The sequence below is a fragment of the Anolis carolinensis genome, chromosome 3 (genome assembly GCF_035594765.1).
Source record: "Anolis carolinensis isolate JA03-04 chromosome 3, rAnoCar3.1.pri, whole genome shotgun sequence".
Taxonomy (NCBI): domain Eukaryota; kingdom Metazoa; phylum Chordata; class Lepidosauria; order Squamata; family Dactyloidae; genus Anolis; species Anolis carolinensis.
Genome location: NC_085843.1, coordinates 235,185,920 through 235,213,215, shown reverse-complemented (window position 1 = coordinate 235,213,215; position 27,296 = coordinate 235,185,920). Strand labels below are relative to the sequence as shown.

Genomic DNA, 27,296 nt, shown 5'->3' with positions numbered 1-27,296 from the left:
TGACACCAGAGGCACTCCAAGTGGCCAGCTTCAGGTCAAAAGACATTTAGTATAATGCCAAGTTTTTAACTTTGTTTTTTAAAACACATTATACATGTACTCTCAATTTGCTTTTGACATGATAAATAAATAAATAAATAAATAACCCCAAGGCCATTATTTAAAATGGAAAATCATATATTTAGAGTGGCATGATTCTCCTCTAAAATAAGTATCCCTATTTATTTCAGCTGAATATACAAAGGGAAAGTGTTTGAAAAAGTACTATATGTTGAATTTCTGCTTTTTCATTATCACCAATTTCAAGCATATTTTGTTGAGTTTCTCTTCACTTCTTTAAGGCAAAATTATGCTTTGACAAAACTGTGTTTCCAAAAGTGTTTACTTAGTGTGTGATATTTTGTCTTGTACTTCAAATGTCCCTAAAACCCTTATGATGCTATTTTTTCCTCGGACGATAGTTCCTTTTGGGATTATTTATTAGCTGGTTCATGCTAATAAATTGTTTCTTATAAAGCAATTTTGTATAGTGTTTTAGCTATGTACAGTATATTAATCTATTGCTATACATTGTCAAGGTATCATTGGGCGCCTAGAGCTATCTTTTAGTTATTATAATGTATTTTTAAAATGAGACTCTAATTGGTAGTATAGTCCTTCAAGCCGTTGTGCTAAATTTAACTTTATTTTTCTGCATTAAATTTTCCAATTGGTGATGACCTTTGGTTTTAGCAAATAAAGTACTGAGTGGCTGAATGACTGATTGACTGAGCTCTACTTGAATGTGACTGAGAACTATTGATTATTTCCAGAAAATCTAATCAGTTTACCAAGTATGAGTAATAGCAATTGGAAATCAGCATTTCTGCAGATCCATCTCCGCCCCCAATTCCTGCCCCTTTAGGTTTGCTTAAAGGTGAAAGAAAAAAATCTTTCATTCCAGACAAATAGCTAATAGTACAAAAATATTCATAGCAACATCCTAAGCAGACATATACAGCTGACACATTGTGGTGGGTCTCATTCCCTACCTCGAAGAATGCATACTCACAGAATATTTCACTTGGACATTAAAGTTCTTCACTTCAATTCACTTTATTTCTTAATTAGTCGCTCTCCACCAGAGTGCCCCGAGCGACTTACAATTTAAAATATCATTCCACAATATAAAAACATTCGAAATAAAAACCATTCGGATCTTCTGGGTTTTTGTCTTCGGAAGGCCAGCATATAAGGAGTTACAATAATCCAACCTAGTGGTGACTGTTGCATGGATTATTGTTGCCAATGCTTCTGTCAAAACGTAGGATGCCAATTTCCTTGCCTGGCCAAGATGAAAAAGGCCTGCTTACTTATGGCAGTAATTTGGGCCTCCATTGTCAGCCATGAGTCCAACACAACCCCAAGGCTTTTAACAGTAGCAGACAGAACCAGAACTTCCCCATCAAAATCAGGCAGTGACTAGATTAACTCTGGTGGCTGGCCGGGCCAGAGTATCTCAGTTTTTGCGGGATTCACTTTTAGTCTACTCGCTCGCAGCCAACTCATCACTGCTTCCAAACACAGCTTAAAGTTCTCAGGAATCGTGGTTGTCCCAGGTTCGAGACACAAGAGTAGCTGGGTATCATCTGCATACTGGTAGCACTCTATGCCGAAGCTCCGCACTAGTCCAGCAAGTGGTCTGACGTAGATGTTAAATAACAGGGGCGAAAGGACAGCAAAGGCAGGAGCTGTCAGAGCTTTGGCCTAACCATTCCACCCTCTGTCTCCGGTCCCGGAGACACAAATTGAACCATTTAAGAGCTAAACCTCCTACACCAGACATAGCCAATCGATGGATCAGCAAGTCATGGTCCATGGAATTCCTTTCAGGGTGAGAAGGGTGAAATGTAAATACTGTAAATAAATAAAATAAATAACACCACATGTAGGGAACCTAAGGACATGGGTCCCATCCAGCACTTGGATATTTTTTATTGTGTCAAAGGCAAATTGAGACCCTATTGCAAGTCGCTTCTGGTGTGAGAGAATTGGCCGTCTACAGAGATGTTGCCAAGGGGACGGCAGGATGTGTTACCATCCTATGGAAGGCTTCTCTCATGACCCAGCATGGAAGCTGGGGCTGACAAACAGGAGCTCACCCTGTTTCGTGGAATTGAATCACTGACCTTCAAATCTTCAGGTCAGCACTTCAGACGGAGACGGTACAAGGGTTTAATCCATTATGCCACCACAGCTCACTTGGATGTATGAGCTAGAAAAGCTGGGCAATGGGATCCCCAGCTGAGATGAGTTCGATATTGGAAACTGAGCCACTGTGCTGATTTCCTTAGGAGAATCCTGTCTCTACTTGGTGAGAAGGAATTAAACATGGACAGGAGAGTTTCTGTCCCAGACTATAACTCATTTCTGCTTTTTTTTTTTTTGGGCACATCAGTAGCCTATGGGTGTGTCGTGTTTCAAACCAGTTCCATTGCCAGTACACTACTTCTAGAAACAAAGCTACTAGTGCTCATGTCTGCTGTGGCGCCATGAAGTATGGTCTGAAAGTCCAAGATCATACTCCTCAATAAGTTGAAGTACTTCATTAGAAAGGAAGAGGCACTCTGTTAATTCTTAGCGGTGTTTTATTCATACATCCCAGAACTTGAACCTGGAGCTGAAAATGGATGGAAGGCTGAACCTTAGCACAAATCAAATGCACAGCTGAAGATACCACAACTCCAAGTTCCCCTTCATTTTTGTGAGATTTTGGTTGTGTTTCTAGTCAGCAGCGAGAGTCAGGCTGCTGCAGACCCCTGTTTATCCTTCAGTTAATAAATGAACAGGAATCAGCACAACTTTCCAAATGCACAAAAGCTTTGAGTGAGTCTGGCTACAGGAACTCAAACGGGGAGGGGGGATGTGCATGTATGTGTGTGCCTATATATATTTAGAGAGCCAAGCCAAAGCTCAGCATTAGACTTCCTTCCTGAGCTACGCGGGGCATTTGTGGAGATACCCCTCCCACCCCTATCACCACAGGTAAAGAGTGGGCTGGCACTTAGCTGTGAAACTGGAGAGAGCTGGCTCAGGGCTGCACTTGAATTCCTGATAGGAAGGGAGCTCAGGAGTGTTTCTTCTCTTCATCAAGAGCTCCTTGCCCACCTACAAGAGGATGTCTCGGTGGCTTTGGCTCCTTGGCAGAGTCCTGCTCTTGCTGAATGTGACTGCCTCTGTGAACTTCCTCCATCACCGCTATGAGGAGCTGGTGCAAGCCATGTACGATGTGAAGGGCTCGTGCCCGTATATTACCCGGCTGTACAGCATTGGACGCAGCGCCCAGGGCCGCCACCTCTATGTGCTGGAGTTCAGCGACTACCCTGGTATCCATGAACCCAGTAAGTGTCCTTGGGGGTAAAACTTCCCTACAGCTTTTTACATTTCCAGATTAGTGCCAGATTCAGAATTTATGGGAGTTAATGTAATCCCTGTGCTTGTCAAATTTTGTCTAGCCCCCATGTACTTCAAGCAAGAAAGGCATTCTCTTTTTTTTTTTTTAAACTGAGGAAAGGCAGGTCTGTGCAAGTCGCAATCCTTCTGCTGATCGCAACTTCCCACAATTATTTAGCAAGTGTTTTTTTTTTAATTTTGAACATGTTTCATGCATTTTACCTCCTTGGTCCTCTTCTGCATTTGCAAGCTTGCAGTGGGGTACAATCTTGTTTTATCTGCACTTGTTTTATCTACCCACTGGGCAGGCAACAATTTCCCACAAAAGTGCATGAAAGAAAACCTTTAATGGACATTAATGTTCTGTGATTTGTGTAATTACTGAATTCCAGGAGATAATTCTGAAATTTGTGTAATTTGTGTAATCATAATCCGGGCCTCAGTACAGGTCCCAGAATTTCCTATGTAATCATCTCTATGGCCAAACCACTTTTTTCATTTCCAGTTTCCAACTCCATTCAATGGTCAGTGTAGATGGGGGATTGGAGAACTGAGACTAGATCTACAAAGCCATATAATCCAGATAATCAAAGCAAATAATCCACATTATCTACTTTGAACTGGCTGATATGAGTCTACACTGCCATATAATCCAGTTCAAAGCAGATAATTGGGATTTTATTTGCCAGTGTAGAAGAGGCTTGAATTATACAGCCAAGACCAGTTGTTGGCAAAATTTAAATTCAGGGTTCAAGTCCAGCCCTTCTTCTGCTTCATTGCGCTGGTTCTAAAAAGAACAGTGTCACAGCTAATAAAACAGAATGTAGTTTATGGCTAACTTTGGTGAGCTTTGGGAGGTGCTCCTTTGTACAGGGTGCATCATAGTTTTTCTGCTGCAGTGGCAAACTGGTGTTCTGGCAAACCTTTGCTGTATCAGTTAAAAATTGATGACAAAAAGTTAGGAGAGTATAGGCATCAGCATTGTAATTACGAAGAAACAATTCAAAGATCAACTGCTGAGGCCATTTTCTATGAATCTCTTCCACATGTGGAAAGAAAGTTATCTACAGGAGAGGGGTTTGGCACTCAAGAAGCATTCCCCCTGAAAAGATCTACTTGGTAAAATCCTGATACCATTAGGTGTCAAATTTAGGTCCAAAATTCACTTGTTTAATAACACAGGTACAGCCTCAGTGGCGCAAAGGGTTAAACCCTTGTGCCAGCTGGACTGCTCACGTAAAGGTTGGGTTGCTGACCTGAAGGTTGCCGGTTCAAATCCGCGAGACAGGGTGAGATCCCGTCTGTCAGCTCTAGCTTGTGGGGAGATGAGAGAAGCCTCTCAGTAACACACCCGGGTGTCCCCTGGGCAACGTCTCTGTAGACAGCCAATTATCTCACACCAGAAGTGACTTGTAGTATGTTCTCAAGTTGCTTCTGACACAATAAAAAACAAACAAACACAGGTATCCTAATATATGCTAACTGATCCTGGAGTGTAATGTGGTTTTATTTTTACCTCTTTGTGCTTCATTAGATGTGTACTTTTCAAATCCGATATTATAAAGGGAAGCATCCTTCTGTTCAAAATAATTAATTACAGACCATTTCCTCACGTAGCTTAGAGCAGCATCTTACCTGCACATCAAGCCTACAGGATAGATTATGCCAAGAGGAAGTAAGCTTCTTACTGAACCTATGGGCATGTACACTGTCAAATTAATGAGGCTGAATGCCACTTTGACTGTCAGGGTTCAATGCTTTGGAATCCTGGGGTTGAGACACCAGTACTCTTTGACAGAGAAGGCTAAATGTAAAATCCCATTATTCTATAGCATAGAGCAAAGTAGTAAAACTAGAATAAACTGAATTAATTCCACTGTGTAGAGTTAAACCTGCCCTTCTTCTATAATGCTGCAACAGCCCTACAAGGTATATGTAAAGAAGTAGCAAATTTCTGAATGAACATGAGTTTGAAATAGTGTATTTCCTGCTTCCAAGCTCAACATTTTAGCCATTGTACCATATCATTTCATATAGACATTCACTCGTGACTCTGTATGATTGTCTTCCAGAGATAGAGTCTATATAGACTATTGCCTGCAGGCACCATCCCATTGGATAGTTGTTACAAAAATGAAAAGAGGAACCTGGATTTGAGCAAGAAAAGATAGGGAAGCATAAGGGCTGACTCGTATCTGGAGTCAGATTATTCCTTTCCTATCATTCCTAGATTTCATCAGTCTCGATCCTGTTTAATCTCAAATTTACACTTGAGCAAGAGGTTTCTGAATGAATTGGGGCTGCCTTTGACCTTACATCTGTTTGATTTGGGATTCCAATGCACACACATGCTGTTGTGCATAATTTAATGTGATTTTCCCCTTAGATTGCCATCTTTGAGAGAGTGAAAGCAAATAGTACTTTTGGAGTCCGGGAGAGTTTTCCTGCACCCTGGCTGCTTGCAGAGTTAAAGGGGCCACCTTCTGGGGGAAGCAATTTTATAGAAAAAAGAATTTGGGTCTAGGCCAAGCTGAAGGATTGGTTTGATTTAGCAGTTTAGTTAAACTCCTTTGGGGCCTTTGAAGTCAGGAATGTGACACAGCAACGAGAGGGGCTGAAAGAACGGGCACAGGGAAAGTCCCCCCTGGCTGTAATCAAATAAGGCAACAGAGATCCTGAATTGGCCTTCTCATCAACTCTGTGCTACAGAAAATACTGCTCCCCGCCCTCACTGAATTCCTATCACTTCACATAAATCCATATTTTTTGCAAATCCAAATGCACATGCGTTGCCCTACTCTTCCTCCTGAATTATCTGCTAAAATTCAGCAAGACTTAGGTGTTCGCTTGCATCACTGTGGTGCATTCAGTGATGGATTAAATGTGCCATCTACAAGGGAACATGGCCTCACAGTGAGATGCTATTCCAAACAGCATGGAAAAGACACAGCAGTAGTTGAATAACCATGAGGAACATTGCTGTTTGCCCTCCTCTCCTGATTTCTGTGTTTTCAGAAGGCCACCCCACTGTGTGGTATTCTACCATCTATGTTCCAATGTCAGCAAATCTCTCATTTTCTCAGTGGAGCCGGAGTTCAAGTATGTGGCAAACATGCATGGCAATGAAGTACTGGGCCGAGAACTGCTGATCCAGCTTGCCGAGTTCCTGTGTGAAGAGTATCGACATGGCAATCAACGCATTACGCAGCTTATCCATGACACGCGTATTCACCTCATGCCTACAATGAACCCTGACGGATATGAGGTGGCAGCTGCCCAGGTACCAGGCAAGCATCTCTCTCATATCTAAGTAGTTATGGTAACAGAAGGTGTTTGCACAAAGAGACAAAAGGAGAATCCTCGAAGAAGAAGAAAATAATTTAGTTCTCCAAACTTCTAGTCTTCACGTTCTATGGACCCCAATCAGAGTGATCAATTATCTAGCACAGTTTAGACCAGGCATGGGCAAACTTTAGCCCTCCAGATGTTTTGGACTTTAACTCCCACAATTCCTAACAGCCGGTCCAAAACACCTGGAGGGCGAAGTTTGCCCATGCCTAGTTTAGACGACCAAGTCCAAAGTACCAAAAGGACCAAGACATGGAATACACAGACAGTCCCCAAGTTACAAACAATATAATTTGAATTTGTTTGGAAGTTGGAACAGGTACATGTTTTGAATGTAACTCCAGCCAAAAATGTATATATATTAACTTTGAATAGCATAGGGAAGGTTTAACACCCCAGTGGTATTTGTTTTGCTGTCTGTGCCCCTGTTCAGAAGATTTCACCTGATTTTCTGTCCCTGTGATAATTTGATTTTGACAAATTTCACTTTCTGAGGAAACAAGGATTGGTGATAGAGCTTCCGTGGAGACACCTTTTCCCCAGGATAACTCTCAGAAGTGAATTTCCCTTCCTAGGGATAGATTTCTCTCACTTCCTGTTGTCTCACCCTCATTCTTAACTATGAGTCATTTATAAGATTGATATTTGTAACTTGGGGACTGTCTGCATATCTATGCAGATATGGAATATAAATCTATAACAATGATGGGAAATGAGAGTTGTTTTTGTCCAACAACTTCCTTATGGTTGTCTACGCTGACTAAAAATAATAGACATTGCAATCAAAGAACATTCGAAAGTCTATGTATTTCCTTATCCCTCATTTAAGGCCCTTTCTACACTGCCAGATAATCCAGGTTATCAAAGTAGAAAATCCACATTATCTGATTTCAACTGGATTATCTTAGGCTACACTACCATATAATCCAGTTCAAAGCAGATGATGTGGATTTTATATGGCAGTGCAGAAGGGGCCTATATCAACTTGATTAACCAGGGTATCTGAATTCAACTTACTGTGTAGGAGACAGGAAATCTCTTAGTACCAAATGCTAGCATCCCAAATAGTGAAAGGAAGCATTACCGCCATTGCTTGTTTGTGATTATTTCTGCAAGCATCTGCGCTGCTACCATTAAAAAACTGAATAGTGGATCTTGGTTTGACTTAGCAAGAAAATTATTGCTGTCATCGTCATTGTCATTATCATCATATTTATTTTTAATAATAATAATAATAATAATAATAATAATAATAATAATAATAACTTTATTTTTATTCCCCCTCCTCTATCTCCCCAAAGGAGACTCAGGGCGGCTTACATGGGGCCAAGCCCGAATAAAAACAGTAGCAATATAAAACACAACAATAGACAAAAAACATGCACAATTATAAAAATTTAAACATTAACCAATAAAAACAAATGACAAGAACTAATAAAAACATGGATTAAAACGGAGAGGTTGTAAAAGTAGACTGGGTAAGGTGCACCATATAAATATTGTAAACATGAGGTGACTGATAAAGTGCTGCAAATTCTTGGAAGTGCAAATTGGGATGGGAATAGACCCTGTGTCTATATCAAGTTGACAAAAAAGTGCAAACTGGTACAAGAATGGTCACAGATACAGATTGCTATGGGGATGAGCAATCTTTATCTAAAGGCCTGAGTAAAGAGCCAGATTTTCAAGCTCTTTTCTGAATGCTACCAGGGTGGGGGCTTTCCTGATTTCCCTGGGGAGCGAGTTCCAGAGCCGGGGGGCCTACTTTTGTCCTACTTTTCTCCGAGCTTGGAATTCAAAGCTGGGGACTCATTCAAGACTGTTTTTGGTGAGTGCTCATTCATCCCTAAAGCTCTCACAGAAATTCATTCTTTCTCTAACTAGACCCAACACAGTTTAAGAGATTTCACTGGAAGAAACAATGCCAATGCAGTTGACCTTAACCGTAACTTTCCTGACCTCAATTCTATTATGTACCACAATGAAAAACATGGCGGACCCAACCATCACCTTCCTTTGCCAGACAACTGGAGAAATCAGGTAATACATTATTCTGTAAGACTCTCTGACTGGATGGTCTGGACAGAAGTTTTGTTCACTATGCTTTTTGTAGGATTCTGTCAGATTAGTTACTGGTGGTTTGTATGTAGTTTATATGTGTGTGCAGAGAGGGTTATCTCGCAATGGTAAAATGAAACTCTTTCAGGTCTCTTCTACACTGCCATATAATCTGAATGATCAAAGCAGATACTCCACAGCAGGCCTGTAGCGAGGGGGGGGGGTTAGAGGTTCAACCCCCCCCCCCCCCCGAAATTTTTCAAGTTATAAAAAAAATCTCGTTTACTCATGAATTTTAACTGGTTAACCAAATCCCCATGCTAAGTCTATGAGATGCAAAACATTAAGAGTCCCTCCAGGCACTATCTCAAGCAGATATTGACAGGTTTGTAGCGGGGAGGGGTATGTGCTAGGGGTTCAACCCCCCCCCCCCCCCCCCGAAATTTTCAAAACCCCTCCCGAAATTTTTTTCTGGCTACGGCCCTGCTCCACAGTATCTTCTTTGAACTGGATTCTATGAGTTTACAATGCCATATAATCCAGTTCAAAGCAGATAATCTGTATGTTATATGGCAGTCTAGATAGGATCTTAGTTGATCTGTTGGGTGGCTTCTATCCCCTGTGCAGCAATACCAGTAGTTCAGTCTTCCCTTTTTCAGACCATTTTCTTATTCTGTCTCCATAACTGTTAAGTTTAAGATAATCAATGCTAGGTTTTAGTATATTTGATTCATGTTCACAGAAATCCATGGAGGCTTTAACTTGTGTTTCACTTGATCTTTCTGTCCTGCCTACATAGCTTGTGGGGTACAGAAAGGGTTGTGCATTCCCAATGGCATTCATCTTGCAATGATCCAGAAGCAAATATTTTCCCTCCCTTTTCAGGACATGTCTCATGCTCATGGCTGCTAACTAAAAGCTAGCCTACATACTGAAAGATAAGTGGTTTCTCACTCTCAAAACTATGCAGGTCAGAGAAAATGGGGGGGGGGGAGGAAAGCAAAGATGATTGAAGTGCTAACATGAAAATCTCATACTGATGGTCCAATGGAAAGCCAGGGATCCCACAAGCTATGTAGACAGGATAGAAAGATCAAGTAAAACACACTACACAATTATAGGTCTATGTATCTATTTCAACTGCCATGATTATATTGAATGAAATGATAGAATTTACCATTTGGAGATGTCTACTTAGAATTCTGAGCCAAAGGACTCAAGTGTCCTACCAAGCAACAAGCTCCATGATTTCATAGGATGCAGCTGTGACTGCTAAAGTGGAATCTTAGGGTCCTTCCATACAGGGCCAAAACCCGTAATGCATTCTGGATTGGCTTGAGGAGTCCAAATGACACCTCAGGTTAATACATATTAATCCAGAGTAAACCTGAATTTCCATTTTTATTCCAGATATTAAAAACACCTGGAAAGATCCGGACCTTTCAATAAGGTCTTCTGCGAACCTGAGGGTCAATCCCCATTGCCATCCTGGTTTTTTGTGGCATCAAAACTACGCAAAATGACTGCTCCGTTGAACAGGCCTGCTTCTGTTTGCAGGCCTGTCCAGTAAGTTTTGAAGGGAAACTGGGGGTTGGGGGCTTGCTAGATACCCTCCCAGGTTGATCTCTATCAACCCTGGAGGGCATCTAGCCACCCCTCCCCACACCAAAATCCAAATCCTGGGAGGAATCGGGATTTTAAATTCTGGTTCCTCTCGGGATTTTGGCCTGTCTAGAAAGGCCCTTAGTGCAGTTATTGTGAAAGGGTATCCCACTGATATAAAGGGGCATGCCCTCTGGCATCATATGTTCCACAGAAGATAGCATATATACTTGGCTTACCAATTTGAAATAATTGCCCATCCCATATTGGAAAGTTAAAGATGATCACCAGTTTTTGAATTGTGCCAGCTATGCATTGGTAGGTGGATGCAACCAGAGCTGGCCCTAGGTATTTTTCAAGTGTAGGCAAACAGAATTTTGGTCCCCCCCCCCCCCCCTCGCAAACCAATCACTGAAAAATAAAAGCGTTGGATAAGCGGAAATGTTTGATTATAAGGAGGAATTAAGGAAAAGCCTATTAAACATCAAATTACATTAAGATTTTACAAATTAAGCACTAAAACATCATGTTTTACAACAAATCAACAGAAAAAGCAGTTCAATACCTTGCGGAGGCATGCCGCAGGAGACAGGAGTTGCCTCGATGGCGCCCCCAACATGATGGCGCCATAGGCAACTGCCTAGTTAACCTGGTGGTTGAACCGCCTCTGGATGCAACTCAGGGCTAGAAAAAGTTTGGGCTTCAACTTCCAGAATCTTGTGGGTCATGGCTGGAAGTTGTAATTGAAATAAACTTTTCCAAACATTGAAGTTGATCCAATACGTCTGTACCAGCTGACAGGCATAGTAACATCTTGAGATGAGACTCATTCAGCTCTGCCTCTGATATCTCTGAAGTGATGCCATCCCAGTTTGTCTCCAAGTGGAAATCCTGGAAATCAGGATGTCCTTCTGCCCTGGTTTTATCTGTTTCTCTCTCTTCACAGGTGGAGCCAGAGACTTTGGCAGTGATTGAGTGGCTGAAAAGTTACAATTTTGTCCTCTCAGCCAATCTCCATGGCGGAGCAGTAGTAGCCAATTATCCCTATGACAAAACCCAAGAGCAGAGAACGCGGGGTGTCTGGCGTCCAACCAACAGTCCTACACCTGATGACAATCTCTTCAAAAAGGTGAAACGTGGCAAATTTAAAAGTAAAATGAGATGCACAAGATGGGTACTAAGATGGATTAGACTTGAACAAACTCAGTGAACACATGAATATAGGGAGAGACAGAATTGGAAGAAGCTTGTCAGTAGCTTTTAGGGCGCTTTCAGACAGTGTCAAAATCCATGCCAAAGCAGGTTAAAAACCCCCCACTTTGGCACAGATTCCCATTCCTACTCTCCCCCAAAACCCAGGATTTCCAGGGGGTGGCTACATACCATCCCCCCAATTTATCCCTAAAAATTAAGGAAAACTTTACCTGGTGACCATCATTTTCCCCCTCACACCCTCCTGGCACGAGAAAATGACATGCCGGGAGATGGGAGGAGGAGAAGAGATTTTTCCTCCCCACCCCCCTCCTTCCCCCTGTCTCTTGGTGTGTCATTTTCTTGCTCCAGGAGGGCTTGAGGAGGAAAGTTATGTCAGCCAGGTAAGTTTTCCTTAATTTTAGGGGTAAATTAAGGGCAGGGGGGGAGGGGGGAGGCACCATCCCAGACCTTTGGGCTCCAGTAGCTCAAACTATTTGGGATGACAATGGAGACTCCCAGGGCTATCCCGAAGTGAGTCCCCATAGGCCCAATACCCCATTAGACCAGGATCTTTCAGGAAATCCTGTATCTAATGGGTTATCTAATTAATTCATAATAACTTAGGTTATTCCGAATTAATTCATTTTTACAGGAGACATCGATTGGACACCTCTGATAAAAACCCAGACCGGTCCCAGGATATGGGCCTATCTGGATGGGCCCATAGTCATCCCAACTGAGCTAAAGGTTAAATTGAAATAATAGTAGCGATATGAGAGAGTTCAGGAGGCTTGAGGTTGGCTGGCATAACATTATTTATGTTTCACTCCTACTCCCTAAGGATCTAATAGAAAAATACATCAAAAATGAGAGCATGGAAACATTCCATTTTAGTGCTATGTTCAACCTTTATTTAACATTTTCCCAAACTACAGAAAATAGAACATTAAAACATTGTAACAGGGAGAGGGGGAAGCAAGAGGAAAAGAAAAGAAATAGAAATTCAAGAAAAGAAAGAAAGTGTTGGAAAGAAAAAAGGTAGAAAAAAAGAAAGCAACTTCTAATTAATATCAATAGGTATTAAAATATATAAAGCTACCCCAGCTCAACTCTCATAATATGTTTTCTTTCTGTCTATCATATATGCTTACTAAATAATCCACACTGAAGCTTATCAAAATATATTTTTGCAGAAGGTCAATACAAGACTACATCCACTATTGCAGTTTGTCTTTCCCTCACCAAATTATAACTCCCATGATCCCATATCATTGAACCATGTCAGTTAATATGATGTAAAGCTGCTTTATTCTATGGAAGCCTATGCTACCTACTTTGTTGCCCCACTCAGTGCCTAAGGCCCCTTTATTTTCACTACATGTTAGATTTTTTTCTTTATTGCCCCATTCTACATTAACGTAGATTTTCACAATGGAAGGCAAAAAACTATGACGCTACAAAGAATTACTAGGTAAGAGTATTTTTCTTGCTCATCATTGAAGGAATTTAGATCTTCATTTTGCCTACACTGTGGAACAAACTGGGCGGGTAGGATTGTTTGACCAGCATATTCTTTTTTCTTTGTGACAGCTAGCCAAGGGCTACTCCTATGCACATGGAAGGATGCACCGGGGCACAAACTGCGGGGACTTCTTTCCTGAAGGCATCACCAATGGAGCCTCTTGGTACTCCCTCAGCAAAGGTACAGTCAAGGGAGTGAGAGCACAAGACAGGAAATGTAGAAGGAGGCATAATTTGGAGGCAAGGATAGCCTAGGCATAGAATTATGCTGTATATACTCACACAAACTCTAGAAATGCCCCTCCCATGGGTCAACTTATCTGTAGTTAACTGTTATATATATAAAAAAGGAACCATCCCCTTCTTTGAGTAGAGTGGCAAAAGGCAAGAGCTTGGTTCATCCCAAAAGAACCTAAAAGAAACACCAGTCCTCTCTACTCTTGTTGCCATGGTTCTGCTTCTGGTCTTTTTGAATGCCTGGGTGAAAACATTGTGGTGATGACTCTTTGCCGCTTCCCTTTGAAGAAGCACCAAGAGAGAATAAAGGGTCAGGCTTCTTTTGGGTTCTCCTGGGATGGACTACGGTCTTGCCTTTTGCCACTCTGTTCAGAGAAAGGGACAGTTTCTGTTTTGATAGGAGTTAATACTACACCATATCTATCTATCTATCTCCATCCCTTCCTCTGAGTAGAGCGGTGAAAGGACTTTGTGAATGGGTAGGGAAATGCTGGTGTCAATATCTAGAGATGACTGGCCATCTGACGTGGCGCTGACCCTTTCTCCACTCGTCTTACTCATGAGTCATATCAAGACCCATAATTTTAGCCCCCAATTCTGCCCTCAATTTATACATGAGGTTACCTCATACACATACATAATTCACTAAGTTTCTTCTGGAGAGAAACAATAAGTAATATTAGCAATGTTCTTCTTGCTGAGAGAAAATCTTCAAAAAACTGTTTTCGAAGCCTGATGGTGATTTGGATCTATACAAAATCCTTAGGTGATTGTTTTGCACAGGAAACAGCCATTTCTATGTAGGAAGCATCATTTTCTGTACAGAAAATGGTATCTCTGTACAAAAATACTGTATCGCGTATACCTCCAGGACATTATTGTAGTAGTCAATCCACTCAAATTTTATGAGGTGAACAATTATCTCATCCTTAATGTACCTGCTCAGATGTCAGGATCATTAGGCGGGGTCTGTTCTATGTCCCCAGTACCTGTTGAAGCATGGTTGAAAGGAAGACACACGAGGACCACCTTGTTAGCAAAGCAACCTTGACTACAGAGTTCACTAACCCGGGAAGTTTGGCTCTTTTCATCTTAGAGTTTAGATAACCGCAGATGAGAACGGCTTCATTTGAACACACTTTTTCTGGCCCTGCCTAATGTTTTCCGTTGACCTGTTGTTTTTTTGACCTGTTGTTTTGTGCCAGTGATGTTTGCCTGGATTTGTTTAATCATTTCATTGCTACTGTTGACTCACAAGCTAAGATGTGGTTAGGCTAGAAATGGTTTTATGTAATTAACCAATAAACATTCTCAACTGTCTGGCTTACAGGGATGCAGGACTTCAATTATCTGTTCACCAACTGCTTTGAGATTACTCTTGAACTGAGCTGCAACAAATTCCCACCACAGGAAGATCTGGAGTTTGAGTGGCTAGCAAATCGTGAAGCACTGATTGCCTACATAGAGGAGGTAATGAACTGACAAGATGCCACTCTCTCTCATCTTCCTGCTGCTCTTTAACAAGTGTCTTAACTTGGGACTCATCTCTGACTGATACCTATAGGAAATCTATCTCATACCAAGTAGCTTGTATGAAGGCAGTGGTTTTTCTTTCCAAACCCTTTCTAGTCATGCCAGACATTTGAGCTGAGACTGTCTATATGCAAAGCTCTGTCTTGTAATGGTGTATTTGTGAAGAAAACTGCCATTTTAATTCTTCCTCTCTTCTTTTAAAAAATTGTGGATTTTGAGAAATTCTGGCCAAAACCAAATTTCTCACAGAATATTGTACTGTATTTTATATTGTATTTATATTATATTTAAGAATCTGGTTTCATGTATTTGTTTGTTTGCCTTGCATGTGAAAGACCTGTGGTCTAAGCATCAAATAAATTTGCAGTAGTAAGGATTCACTGGTTCCTAGTAGGGATTGAGGTTGGTTAGGCTGAGCTTAGTAAATACACTCTGTGCTGGCTGCTATTTTTCCTCCTGCATGTTTCAACTTCCAGTCTTAGGACAGTTCACTCTTTCTGTTCTTCAGGTTCATCATGGCATCAAAGGCATGGTGACAGATGAGGATAACAACAAAGTTGCTGGTGCTGTCATTTCGGTGGAAGGAATTGGCCATGATGTCACTGCAGGTTAGTATTCAACTTGATGTTGTCCAGATTGATTTTCTTAAGTGATATTTAAATCACTTTTCTTCTAGTTACATTTCTCCATATTTGCAATTCAAATGAAAACTAGATAAATTTTGGTTTTGAAAACAGCAAAAGTGAAAAAAAAATCTAATGAAAGAGAAGGATAGAAAATTGGTATACAGTTTTGAAACAAGGGAAATAGAAAAGTTGAGAAATGGAAAATAGAAAGCCCCAACTAATGCTTCCTATCTTGTCTTTGCTGTTCTCTTTATATTCAAAAAATCTATTCTTTTTGTCATAAAACTTCTTATCTATGGTAGATTAACTTTCCAGGATCACTTGAATATCATTGGGGATCCTGTTATTCTTGTCATTAACTTTTCTATTTTTTCTTTTCGTGTTATTCCTACATCCCTTTACTAATAATTTTCTCTTAGTGCTCTAGAAAAGGCAATATTTTCATTTCCTTTTCTTCTTTTAAATAATCAGTAAAAGACTGCCATTCTTCTTCCAATTTAGAAGGATCTGGTGATTGTATAAGCCTAGTCAAATTGGTCCATTACTGCCAGATCCATCATTTTTGTAATCCATAAATCTTGAGTAGGAATTTCTTTTTCTTTCTGGCACAGTGTTCCCTCACTTTTTGCACAGGTTAGGTTCCAGGCCTGCCCGTGAAAAGTGAAAAACTGCGAAGTAGCGGCACTATATTTATTTTAATATGTAAACATTATTTTAATAGTCAGGTGGCCTTTCTCCCCTTGCAAACCCTGGAGGGAGTGAAGCCTTTCTTACCAGCATCGGCGGGCCCCTTGCTTTGTGACTGCCATGTTGCCCTAGCTGCCTCTGCTCCTGAAGCCAGGGAAGAAGGAAGACCACTCCACCCAGTAAGCGAGCGAGCAAGCAAAGGAGAGAGGGTGTGAGAGAGAGGGGGGCGAGCAGCAGCAGAGGAGCTACACTCTCAGGTTCACTACGCCTGTTTTCCGGTTCCTGTGCATGAGACACGATTCATCTGAGTGCTCGCGCTTGCTCTATCTTTTTGTGCCACCCCCAGCACCACCTCAGACCGAGGCACAAGCACTTTGCGATGCGCAGGAGGCTCCTACCCTCACTTCCGAGTTCGCCCTGGCAGTGGCCATTTTTGAGTGTGCAATTTCATAGTCTCGAGAGAGTGCCCCATGCACAAGCCACACCTCCGAGGCACGGGTGTCAGACCCAAGGCAGCGGGGCACCAAGAACCATACACGGAGGCCAATCTCTATCTAATATCTTTATTAAGTAAATATATAAAAGCAATAAAAACAAGTGAAGAATATAGTTCAGAGGCAGACCTTTCAAATAAGGTCAAATATAGTCCAAAAATGTATTGTCCAATAAATGATATTAGAGTTCAAAGTTTTAATCCAATAACCGAAACACACACTATTGCCAAGCAATAGTGTGGGGAAATGCCAGAGTCTTAGGAGTCCAAGGTAGCTTGACAACAAGGCTGGATACAATCTTGATTCTTTAACAAGGTCCGTGGTTAAAACAAGGCAAGGCAAATCTTGAATACTTGATCCGGGAAGCAAGGAACTGGGGTTGCGAAGTCCACACACGATCTTACTCCTGAAGCTGCTCTGTTGACTCTGCAAAGATTCTCCCGTGTCAGGCACCTATATTGGGGTCTTGTTTTCCCGCCAACAACCTCTTTCCCTAGAGAACGGGAAGCGAAACCCAACTTTGTCCAGATGCAAGACTCCTTAGAATTTCCCAAGGGAAGCAGGTCTAATCAGCCTGTTGTTTGGCTGCAGTCCGTAAACTCCTGCGATTCTGTTCCCTCACTCCTCTGTCTGCAGAATAGGACTGTCTCCTAGGGAACGGGGGCGAGGAATGCCCAAGGTCTGTTTTACTGAGTTCTTGGGTACAAACATCAACATCCGGCAGGTGAAAAGATTCCGGCTCTTGTTGAACCGGCGAAAACCCCATGTTTTCGTCTTCATCTGCCACGATGGCACTAGGAACAGGACTACAAGGCCCATGAGGCATCACAACGGGGCACTCTCATGAGACTCTGAAATCGCGTGCTCAAAAATGGCCGCCTCTGGGGTGAACCCGGAAGTGAGGGTAGGAGCTCCCCCACCACTTAACTATTAAAAGCAGCAATGGGTAAACAAACAAACAAATGAATAAAAAATTCCGTGATAGAGCAAATCCGCGGAAAGCGAACCGCGAGATTGCGAGAGAACACTGTAATCACAAATAATGAAAAGCTCTTCTTTTTTGTTTGGCAAATCCAGTCCATATATATTTAAAGAAAGTATCCTCAGGGTTCTAGTTCTTGAAATAGTAGATGATAATCCGATTCTTCTTCATCATATGGAGTGGCCTGCCACTGTAGTTGAATGTCTTCTTTATCTAGGATCTATTGAGGTTGCCTTCTGCTTCTGCCCTCCCAGGTGTTCCCTTTCTCCATTGCCCTCTGATTTTTCCTCTGAATCTAGGTCTTTTCTGAACCTCCCATAGGAATTCTGGGCTTTCATGACTGATATTAACCTTTATCCTTGAGATACCATCAGTCCTTTTGGGTTTTCCTGTTTGATTCTTAAATTTATTTCTCAGGAAAAGGGAATATCTTATTTTCTTTATAGTCTGAGATGGAAGTTCTCTTAATACTGCAATCCTGGTATTTCCTAATTCAAGCAGAATTCAAGTTTATTCCTTATTGTATGTTGGGATTTGACCCTAAAGGTCCTGTCAGTTTGAGTCTCAACCACTTGCCCTGGTCTGCCAAATATCCCAGCCACAACTTTTATTGCCATATCAAATTTCTGCACAGATTCCGGTATTCCTCTCAACCTCAAAGAGGTTTTTTTTTTGGCATGTATTATAATCTTGGAGTTAGATTGAATCTCTTTGGAAATCCATTTGTGTCTTTTTTTGTGCCTCTTCAATTACACAAGCCAACAAATATTTTTCATCAGATATAATTTTAGGTCATTCTTACAGAGTTTTTTGCACTGAATTCAGATCTGTGTTAATTTCTATCTCTATCATGTGTAGTTTTAGCAATTAGGTTAATTGAATAATTAATGTATTTATGCACTGATATCAATTAAATTCTATTATTCTAGTGCGTAAATGCATTAATTATTCAGTTAGCCTTATTGCAAAAATTACATGTGATAGAGAAAAATAAACACAGATCTGAATTTAGCGCAAAAAACTCTATAAAAATGACCTAAAATTATATTTGATGAAAAATACTTGTTGGCTTGTGTTACACTAATATGATGCAAAATGTGCAGACTTTACAGTAGTCCACTGTAATGTACTATTGTCATATTTTAAAAAGTTGCTGCTGCTGCTCAGTCGCCCAGTCGATTCCGACTCTTCGTGATCTCATGGACTAATTGTGTCAGCCATCTGTAGCATATCTTTCTTCATCTCTTGTTTCCCTTTCTGTAAATAATATTCAACCTGTGTAATTCTCTTGCTAATCCTGGCCTCCAAATGTTTCATTCTGTCTGTAATTGTTTTTAATTGGGTCAAGATTTCCCTCATTGGATATTCCTCTTATGATATTTCTGATCCTTGAATCTTGGTCTTGTTGACATTACAGTCTGTAATCAGGCTATCTTTTAAAAAAACAGATGACGAATTTTCAAATATTTGTTGTAGTGCCTCCTTTGACCACTTTCACTTTTAGTATGCTGTTGTTTATAGCCCTTTTAATTATTTCCGTTTTCTGTATTTCAAGCAGTATTTTATGCTCTATGGATCTCTCTATTCTTTTTCTCTATGGTTTTATCTCTATTGTTCATCTCTATGATCACATTCTATTTTATTTGCTGTTTGGAATCAGTCCAGAGTTTCCATGTGGTCCCAGGATGTTATGGCTATAAAGTTCTTAGGCATGCTAAATAATTTTAACTCCCACGGTTCTTATAGCATAAACTTTAACAAATTAGTTCACTTACACAATTTAAAAGGTCTCATCAGATAGTTTTATCAAGCAGAATTAGAAAATTCTTGAAGAATAGTTCCACAAAATAGATTTTTAAAGTCCTTTTGAAAAGTCTGTACAATTTCCAATGGGGGGGGGGTGTTACTTTTCAGAAATGTTTTTTTTCTGTGAAGTTGGTAAACTTACTGCAAATTTAAGGGTATATTTTAGTTCATTTTTTCAGCCTTGTGTTAATATAGTATTTTAAGTGTTGAATCGGTAGTGCATACAATGTCACTGTGGTACGTGATGTCTCCCCCTCCTCTCACCCCTTATCATGTTTCAGTGGGGAAGCTGAGATCATTTTGAGTCTTGGGGGCTTGTATCTGTTCTTTTTCTTTCTGAAAAAGTATTTCTGAACTCCATAGAGTTGATAAAACCACAAGGACATCCCAGTGTTCAGTCAGCTCACTGAGACACTGCTCACAGGTCTATTTTGTCACCAAAACACAGGATATTTTGCTTCTTGAGGTGAAAGATAAGATGTCTCTTTCTCCCTCTTTGTAAAAGTTTATGGGACTATAGTGATGGAATAGCATCTTCCCTAACACTTGAGGGCAACAAACTAGTTTAGGAGAATAGTTCAAGTTCACTTTATTACAGTCAATGGCCAGCTCATATGGGATAATAGGAAAGCTGAGCTGGCAAACTCAACTCTGTCCTCTTATAGAGAGGGATACATATGAACAGGGCCATAGCCTGAGGGGGTGTGTGTTAAGCGTTCAACCCCCCCCCCCCAAAAAAAGGTTTCAAACGCCCCCCGAAACTTGGTTTACTCATGAATTTTAACTAGTTAACAAATTTCTGAGTAAACCAGGTTTATTTTAACCTGGTTTTGAATGGCAGAGTTTCCAGCACATAATGGGAATAAAGGGAGAGCATTGGGTCAGATATGTTGTTTGTACCCTCTCCCTACACACAGTGATCTTGAATTTAATTATGCTCAATACCTGAATCCTCATCTTTTGCCATTCTCTCCCTTAATCTAGAAAGGCTGCTTAACAGAGAGGTAAATGCTTTAGTTCAAGGTCTTGGTCTAATTGGATCGTTCTTTAAACATCCTCAAAGCTTCCATTCTGATGTACCTGTTTTCTATCTAGACATAGAGTTGTGAGTCTGAGCTGTTCATGGTAGATGAGTGTCAATGGGTTGATCTATAAATTCAGGGAAAGCAAGAACCAGGGCCAAATGAATGTGGTAGACCTCCTAGTTGTGCAACCAAGATTAGCCATGAGAGGCCCACAAGGTACTTATTTGCTGTGTTATTCTTGTCTTTCTTCTTCTTACAGGTGAACAGGGTGACTATTTCCGGCTGCTTTTGCCTGGCACTTACACAGTTACTGCATCAGCAGATGGCTACCAGCCCCAGACAGAGAAAGTTGTGGTGGGTCCTGCTGGGCCTTCTGTGGTGAGTAATCAAGTAAAGCTGAAGGCACCAATGTTTTAAAAGTCAGACATGAATACGTGACTTAATTTGGAAGAATTACTGTTTTGAAGTACTAGGGCAATGATGGGCAACCTTTTGCACTTGGTGTGTCAAAATTCACCAAAAAACCTAGCATGACTTGGGTGGTGTGTCACTTCGAGAAAAAAACCGTAATTTCACAATATATAGAGTTTAAATAACAAAAATATATAATTGTAATATATAACTGTATTTAATAAATCAAAAACTATTTACTACTATTATTTCCATGTACAACAATCTATGGTACCTCTTGCAGTTTCCACGCTGATTTCTCTCGGTTGTAGTTTCAATGTAATCATGAATAATGAATAATATAATAATAATATAATAGTAATAATATAATAATATACTACAATTATATATATATATATATATATATACACACACACACACACACACACACACACACACACACACACACTCCATGTTTACTCTATGGGAATTATGCACATTACATTTATATATATATATATATATATATATATATATATATATATATATATATATATAAATGAAATGTGCATAATTCCCATGGAGTAAACAACAAAACCACTGGACCAGATCACACCAAATTTGGCCACAAAAGACATTAGTCATCCAATCAATCTGCATGCGGCAGCATGTCAGCAAAAATGGCTATGCGTGTCAGTGCTGACACGTGTGTCATAGGTTGGCCATCACTGTACTAGGGACTTGACAGCTCTCCATCTCAGCTTCATTGCATTTCTGCAAACCCCACATGCATTCTCATTCCAACCTTTGTACAAGTTAAGTTGCAGATTGTTTAAGTTGCACGTTTAACACACTTTTCTTCCCAATATAGATTTATTTGTATATATTTTATATATATTTGTATACATAAGAGCAAAACATATTTGTGTGTCTTTTTCAGTTGTCCATATTTTAAACTGTATGCATGATCTGTGTATATTTTATTTCCCTCAAATATACTTTAACTTCACAAATACAGTTTATCCTTCATATCCATGGATTCAACCAACCATGGCTCAAAAATATTTGAAAAAAAATTCAAAGCAAAACTGCACTGAGTACTATGTTGATTTGTAGTCATACCTACTATAGCCTCCAATTTCACAGCTCCCCTGGCACTCATTTGACTTTTTTGTTATTTTATATAAGGGATGCCATTTTGCTACACCACTCTAGGACTTGAGCATCCGCAGATGTTGGTATCCACAGAGGCCCTGGAACCAAACTCCAGTGGATACCAAGGACCCATTGCATGCAAATTTTCCAGTAAATGTCATGAGATGCAACACGTGCTAAATACTCCAATAAAGATTCTAATCTCCAACTATATTTGTTTCAATTCCTACACAGTACCTTCTCAAAGCTGAAGCCGGCTAGAGTTGCCTGCCCAAAAATATAAAACAGGTGGCATATCATTTCTTGTTAGGTGGATCTGTAATTGGCTAAGCAAACGAACCTAAAGGGTGCTCACCAATGCGTCGTCTTCATCTTGGAAAGAAGTCACGAGTGGAGTGCCACAGGGTTCCGTCCTGGGCCCGGTTCTCTTTAACATCTTTATTAATGACTTAGACAAAGGGTTAGAAGGCATGATCATCATGTTTGCAGATGACACCACACTGATAGGGATAGCCAACACTCCAGAAGACAGGAGCAGAATTCAAAACGATCTTAACAGACTAGAGAGATGGGCCAAAACTAACAAAATGAAGTTCAACAGGGACAAATGCAAGATACTTCACTTGGGCAGAAAAAATGGAATGCAAAGATACAGAATGGGGGACGCCTGGCTAGACAGCAGTACGTGTGAAAAAGATCTCGGAGTCCTCGTGGACAACAAGTTAAACATGAGCCAGCAATCTGATGCGGCTGCTAAGAAAGCCAATGGGATTCTGGCCTGCATCAATAGGGGAATAGAGTCTAGATCCAGGGAAGTCATGCTACCCCTCTATTCTGCCTTGGTCAGACCACACCTGGAATACTGTGTCCAATTCTGGGCACCGCAGTTGAAGGAAGATGTTGACAAGCTGGAAAGCATCCAGAGGAGGGCAACTAAAATGATCAAGGGTCTGGAGAACAAGCCCTACGAGGAGCGGCTTAAAGAACTAGGCATGTTTAGCTTGCAGAAGAGAAGGCGGAGAGGAGACATGATAGCCATGTGCAAATATGTGAGGGGAAGTCATAGGGAGGAGGGAGCAAGCTTGTTTTCTGCTGCCCTGCAGACTAGGATGCGGAACAATGGCTTCAAACTACAGGAAAGGAGATTCCACCTGAACATCAGGAAGAACTTCCTCACTGTGAGGGCTGTTCAGCAGTGGAACTCTCTCCCCCTGGCTGTGGTGGAGACTCCTTCTTTGGAGACTTTTAAACAGAGGCTGGATGGCCATCTGTCGGGGGTGCTTTGAATGCGATTTCCTGCTTCTTGGCAGGGGGTTGGACTGGATGGCCTATGAGGTCTCTCCCAACTCTACTATTCTATGATTCTATGATTCTTGCATTTTTTAAATTAAGGATTGTGTAGACTTTTTGTTTACATTGAATACTTAATTCCCACTCTGAAGCCAGAATTATGTATGTATGTATACAAACACATGCCTATACATGTGTGCATTGTGCAAGAAGGAATCCAGTACCCTGGGGAGTTGTGTGGTTTTTTAGCTGCATGGCCATGATCTAGCAGCATTTTCTCCTGACATTTCATCTGCATCTGTTGCTGGCATTTTCAGAGGACCCTCTGAAAATATAGCTGGGAAACCACACAACACTTCAGTGATTTTGGCTGTGAAAGTCTTTGACAATACATTATCCAGTACCTAACTTCAGTGTGGTTTTTCCCCACCTGTGCCAGATGGCACTGTAGTACAGCTCAACAGTCCTTACTCCAAAGATCCACTGGTTGGCCATGGGGATTCACCATAATGGTTCCATCACCTGGCTGGCAGATGTTACTCTCCTCAGTCACTACATAAGTATGCTGCTGGAGCATTATGCTCTGCTAGGGATCAATAAGACATAAGCCAGTCCAGGTAAATATCCCTGTCTGTAGTCCATCAAGCTGACTGAAAATAATATATTTGAAGGGTGAGGTATACATCTATACAGTGTACTAGCTCATGTGATTAAATGATGACTCAAGAGGAGTTAAATCATTATGTTACCAGAGCCAGATCAGTCTGGACTGCAAAGCCATAGGTATAGCCTGTGGCCTCCTGTGGCTCTTTGGCTATGGCTTCCTGAGCTTTCCTAACTTTCTGCATGGACCTGTCTCATTTCATTTTACTCTCAAAGGCCGGGGAAGCTGCCAGGTTTTCTGGAGTGTTTTTAAATATACTTTGAAGATTTACTGAGAGGTTTTACTACCAGGGAAACCCTCTCTCACACAGAAGAAGGAGATGTGTTGGGAGGGAGCCTAGAGGTGGTGCTATGACTTAGAACTCAACTATCTGCTGGAGAAAGAAGGGTCATTTTGTTGTCAAAGGCTTTCATGTCCGGAATCACTGGGTTGTTGTGAGTTTTCTAGGCTGCATGGCCATGTTCCAGAAGCATTCTCTCCTCACGTCTCGCTCACATCTATGGCAGGCATCCTCAGAGGTTGTGAGGTCTGTTGGAAACTAGGCAAGTGGAGGTTTTGTATATCTGCGGAATGTCCAGGCTGGGAGACAGAACTGTTGTCTGTTGGAGGCCAGTGTGAATGTTGTAATTAATCACCTTGATTATCATTAATGGTCTTGCCAGCTTCAAGGCCTGGCTTCTTCCTGCCTGGGAGAATCCTTTGCTGGGAAGTGTTATCTGGCCCTGATTGATTCATGTTTGGAATTCCTCAGTTTTCAGAATGTTGTTCTGAAATTTATTTTGTCTGATGTATTCTTTTACTTCTTGGTTATTGTTGTGTGCCTCAGGTCATTTCCAGCCTCCTCTCAATATCTTGCTGTGTTGTCATCAGTCAGCTGCATGCTCTGTGTGCAGCTATGCCTCCATAATACACAGCTGCTTTGATCAGGGAGTTGCGGTATCACTGTAGAGCTGTTCCACCTTAAACTGGCAAATTCTATCATAGAATTATAGAATCATAGAATTGGAAGAGACCACACGGGCCATCTAGTCCAACCCCCTGCCATACAAGAAAACACATTCAAAGTAACCTTATCATAATAGGGTTTATTTTACAGTACAGTATTTCTGGATGATGTAACATGTATTTCTGCATTGGATGGCATTTCAACAATCTTCTCTTTTCCAGGTACACTTCCAGCTCAGGCAGGGTGCTTTGGACAACCGTCCTGCACAGAAAAACTTTGACAAACACCACACAAACAAAGCTCTGCACAAAAAGGTTGTTCCACGTGCTGCCCAGCGGGAGATGCCTCGGTGAAGGCAGAAAGGTGGAAGCAGATGGAATGGAGCCATTGATACTATAAGAAGTCAATAATGCTGGCAGATGAACTTTCTAAAGGCCACTCACAACCTTTCTTGTCTCCTGCAAACATGAAATGAGCTGAAACTTTGTTTATTAAATGTCTAATATTTAACTTTGGTGCAGACTCTTTCAGAAGGAGGGCAGTCATTAGACCTTTCCATTCTATGATCTTCTAATCCAGTGTTTCTCTGGATGTGCTCCTCCAGATGTTTTGGATTCGGCTCCCACAATTCCTAACGGCTGGTTAAATGGCTGGGATTTCTGGGAGCTGAAGTCCAAAACACCTGGAGGATCACAGTTTGAGAAACACTGACAGTCACAGAGTTTAAAACTTCTTAACCAATTCATTGGCTTAGTATCACCTGCAGCCTGTGCTATTGCCCCCATTTATGGCCATAAATAGTTTATAGAACACACGGGAAATATCAGACATTAAAATAGTGTGTGTGTGTGTCTGTCTATCTATCTGTCTGAGAGGCTATCCACACTGCAGAACTATAGCAGTTTAACAATACTTCAACTGCCATAGCTCCATCCTATGGAATCCTGAGATTTGTAGTTTGTTTTGGCACCAAAGCTCTCTGACAGAAAAAGATAAATATCTCAAAACTACAAATCCTAGAATTCCATGAGAGTTGATGTGGTGCCAAACTGCTATAATCCTGCAGTGTTGATGCAGCCCATACTGCGATGTTAAAAAGCACACAGACTGCAATGTTAAAAAGAAATTGCTTCCATTATTCATTACAATTTGTAAATGTAGACTTTTGCCTTTATTCATTTCATGTGTTCAAAAAGGTAACGTATTAAAATTGATCGTTGTCTTACTTGTTACTTCCATTATTTTTTTAAAATCTAAAACAAAAAGAAAATGGCCACAAACTTGGTAGAAATGCAGTTGAAATGACCCACAAGAGTTTTTAATTCCCACACCCCGTTGTATTAACAGGAGCCCCCGGTGATGCAATGGGTTAAACTCTTGCACCAGAACTGCTGACTGAAAGGTTGGTGATTTGAATCTGGGAAGCTGGATGAGCTCCCGTCTGTTAGCTCCAGCTTATCATATAGAGACATGAGAGAAGCCTCCCACAGGATGGTAAAACATCTGGGCATCCCCCTGGCAACTTCCTTGCAGATGGCCAATTCTTTCACACAAGAAGTGATTTGCCGTTTCTCAAGTCGCTTATTACACACAAAAAAATCATACTAACAATTGCTTAATATAGGAGGAAGGAATAGTAACATTACCAGTCACTATGTTACTTTCAAAAAGTTGATCATTACCTTGTTACTGACAAAGTAAATTTTGCAAGTAACACTGTTACTTGTAAGGTATTACTTCCACATTTTATGAGTGTGTGTGTGTAAGAGAGAGTGAGTGAGAGAGAAATAGATTGAGAGTTTGAAAGATATTTTTGGTATCAATGAAATCTGGTTATGTACTTTCAAGTCAATTTCAACTTACTCTGATGGTACCATAGAGTTTCTTGATGAGATTGATTCAAAGGATATTTGCAACTGTCTTTGTTTGGGGCCAAGAGTTTGATGTGCCCAAGATCCCCAAGTGAGCTTCCATGACTGAGCAGAGATTTGAACTATGATCTCCAACACTTAAAGCATTACATCGTTCTAGCTCTTACTGGATCTACATTGCCCTATATCCCAGTAACTGATCACAGATTATCTGCTTTGAACTGGATTTTATTAGTCCACACTGCCAGATAATCTGGGATAAAAAAATAATCTGGGATGAGATCCTAGGATATAGGGCAATGTAGATCTAGCCTCACACACTTCCCAAGTAAGGAGGTTAGGTTATCAAAACATGCTTTTTTCATCTCTTTGCTATAAGCTAGTGTTCCTCAATCTGGGGGTGACAAGGGGGTGTCAGAAGGGTCACCAAGGTCC

At 40.9% G+C, this 27,296-nt stretch overlaps 1 protein-coding gene across 2 annotated transcripts; it reads left to right on the top strand.

Annotated features, from left to right (window-relative positions):
• Window positions 1-2,885: 2,885 nt before the first annotated feature.
• On the top strand, window positions 2,886-26,215 carry cpn1 (carboxypeptidase N subunit 1). Of its 2 annotated transcripts, none has more exons than XM_062976382.1 (9): window positions 2,886-3,380; window positions 6,516-6,712; window positions 8,665-8,820; window positions 11,387-11,569; window positions 13,225-13,336; window positions 14,723-14,862; window positions 15,434-15,533; window positions 20,805-20,923; window positions 22,124-22,298. In XM_062976382.1, exons 1-9 carry the CDS (start codon window positions 3,158-3,160, stop codon window positions 22,148-22,150), a joined length of 1,257 nt encoding a protein of 418 aa, XP_062832452.1. In that variant the 5' UTR covers window positions 2,886-3,157; the 3' UTR covers window positions 22,151-22,298. The 2 variants fall into 2 exon arrangements, with proteins under 2 accessions (XP_062832452.1, XP_062832451.1); XM_062976381.1 differs by lacking the exon at window positions 22,124-22,298 and adding an exon at window positions 25,212-26,215 and having other exon boundaries at window positions 2,888-3,380.
• Window positions 26,216-27,296: the final 1,081 nt, after the last annotated feature.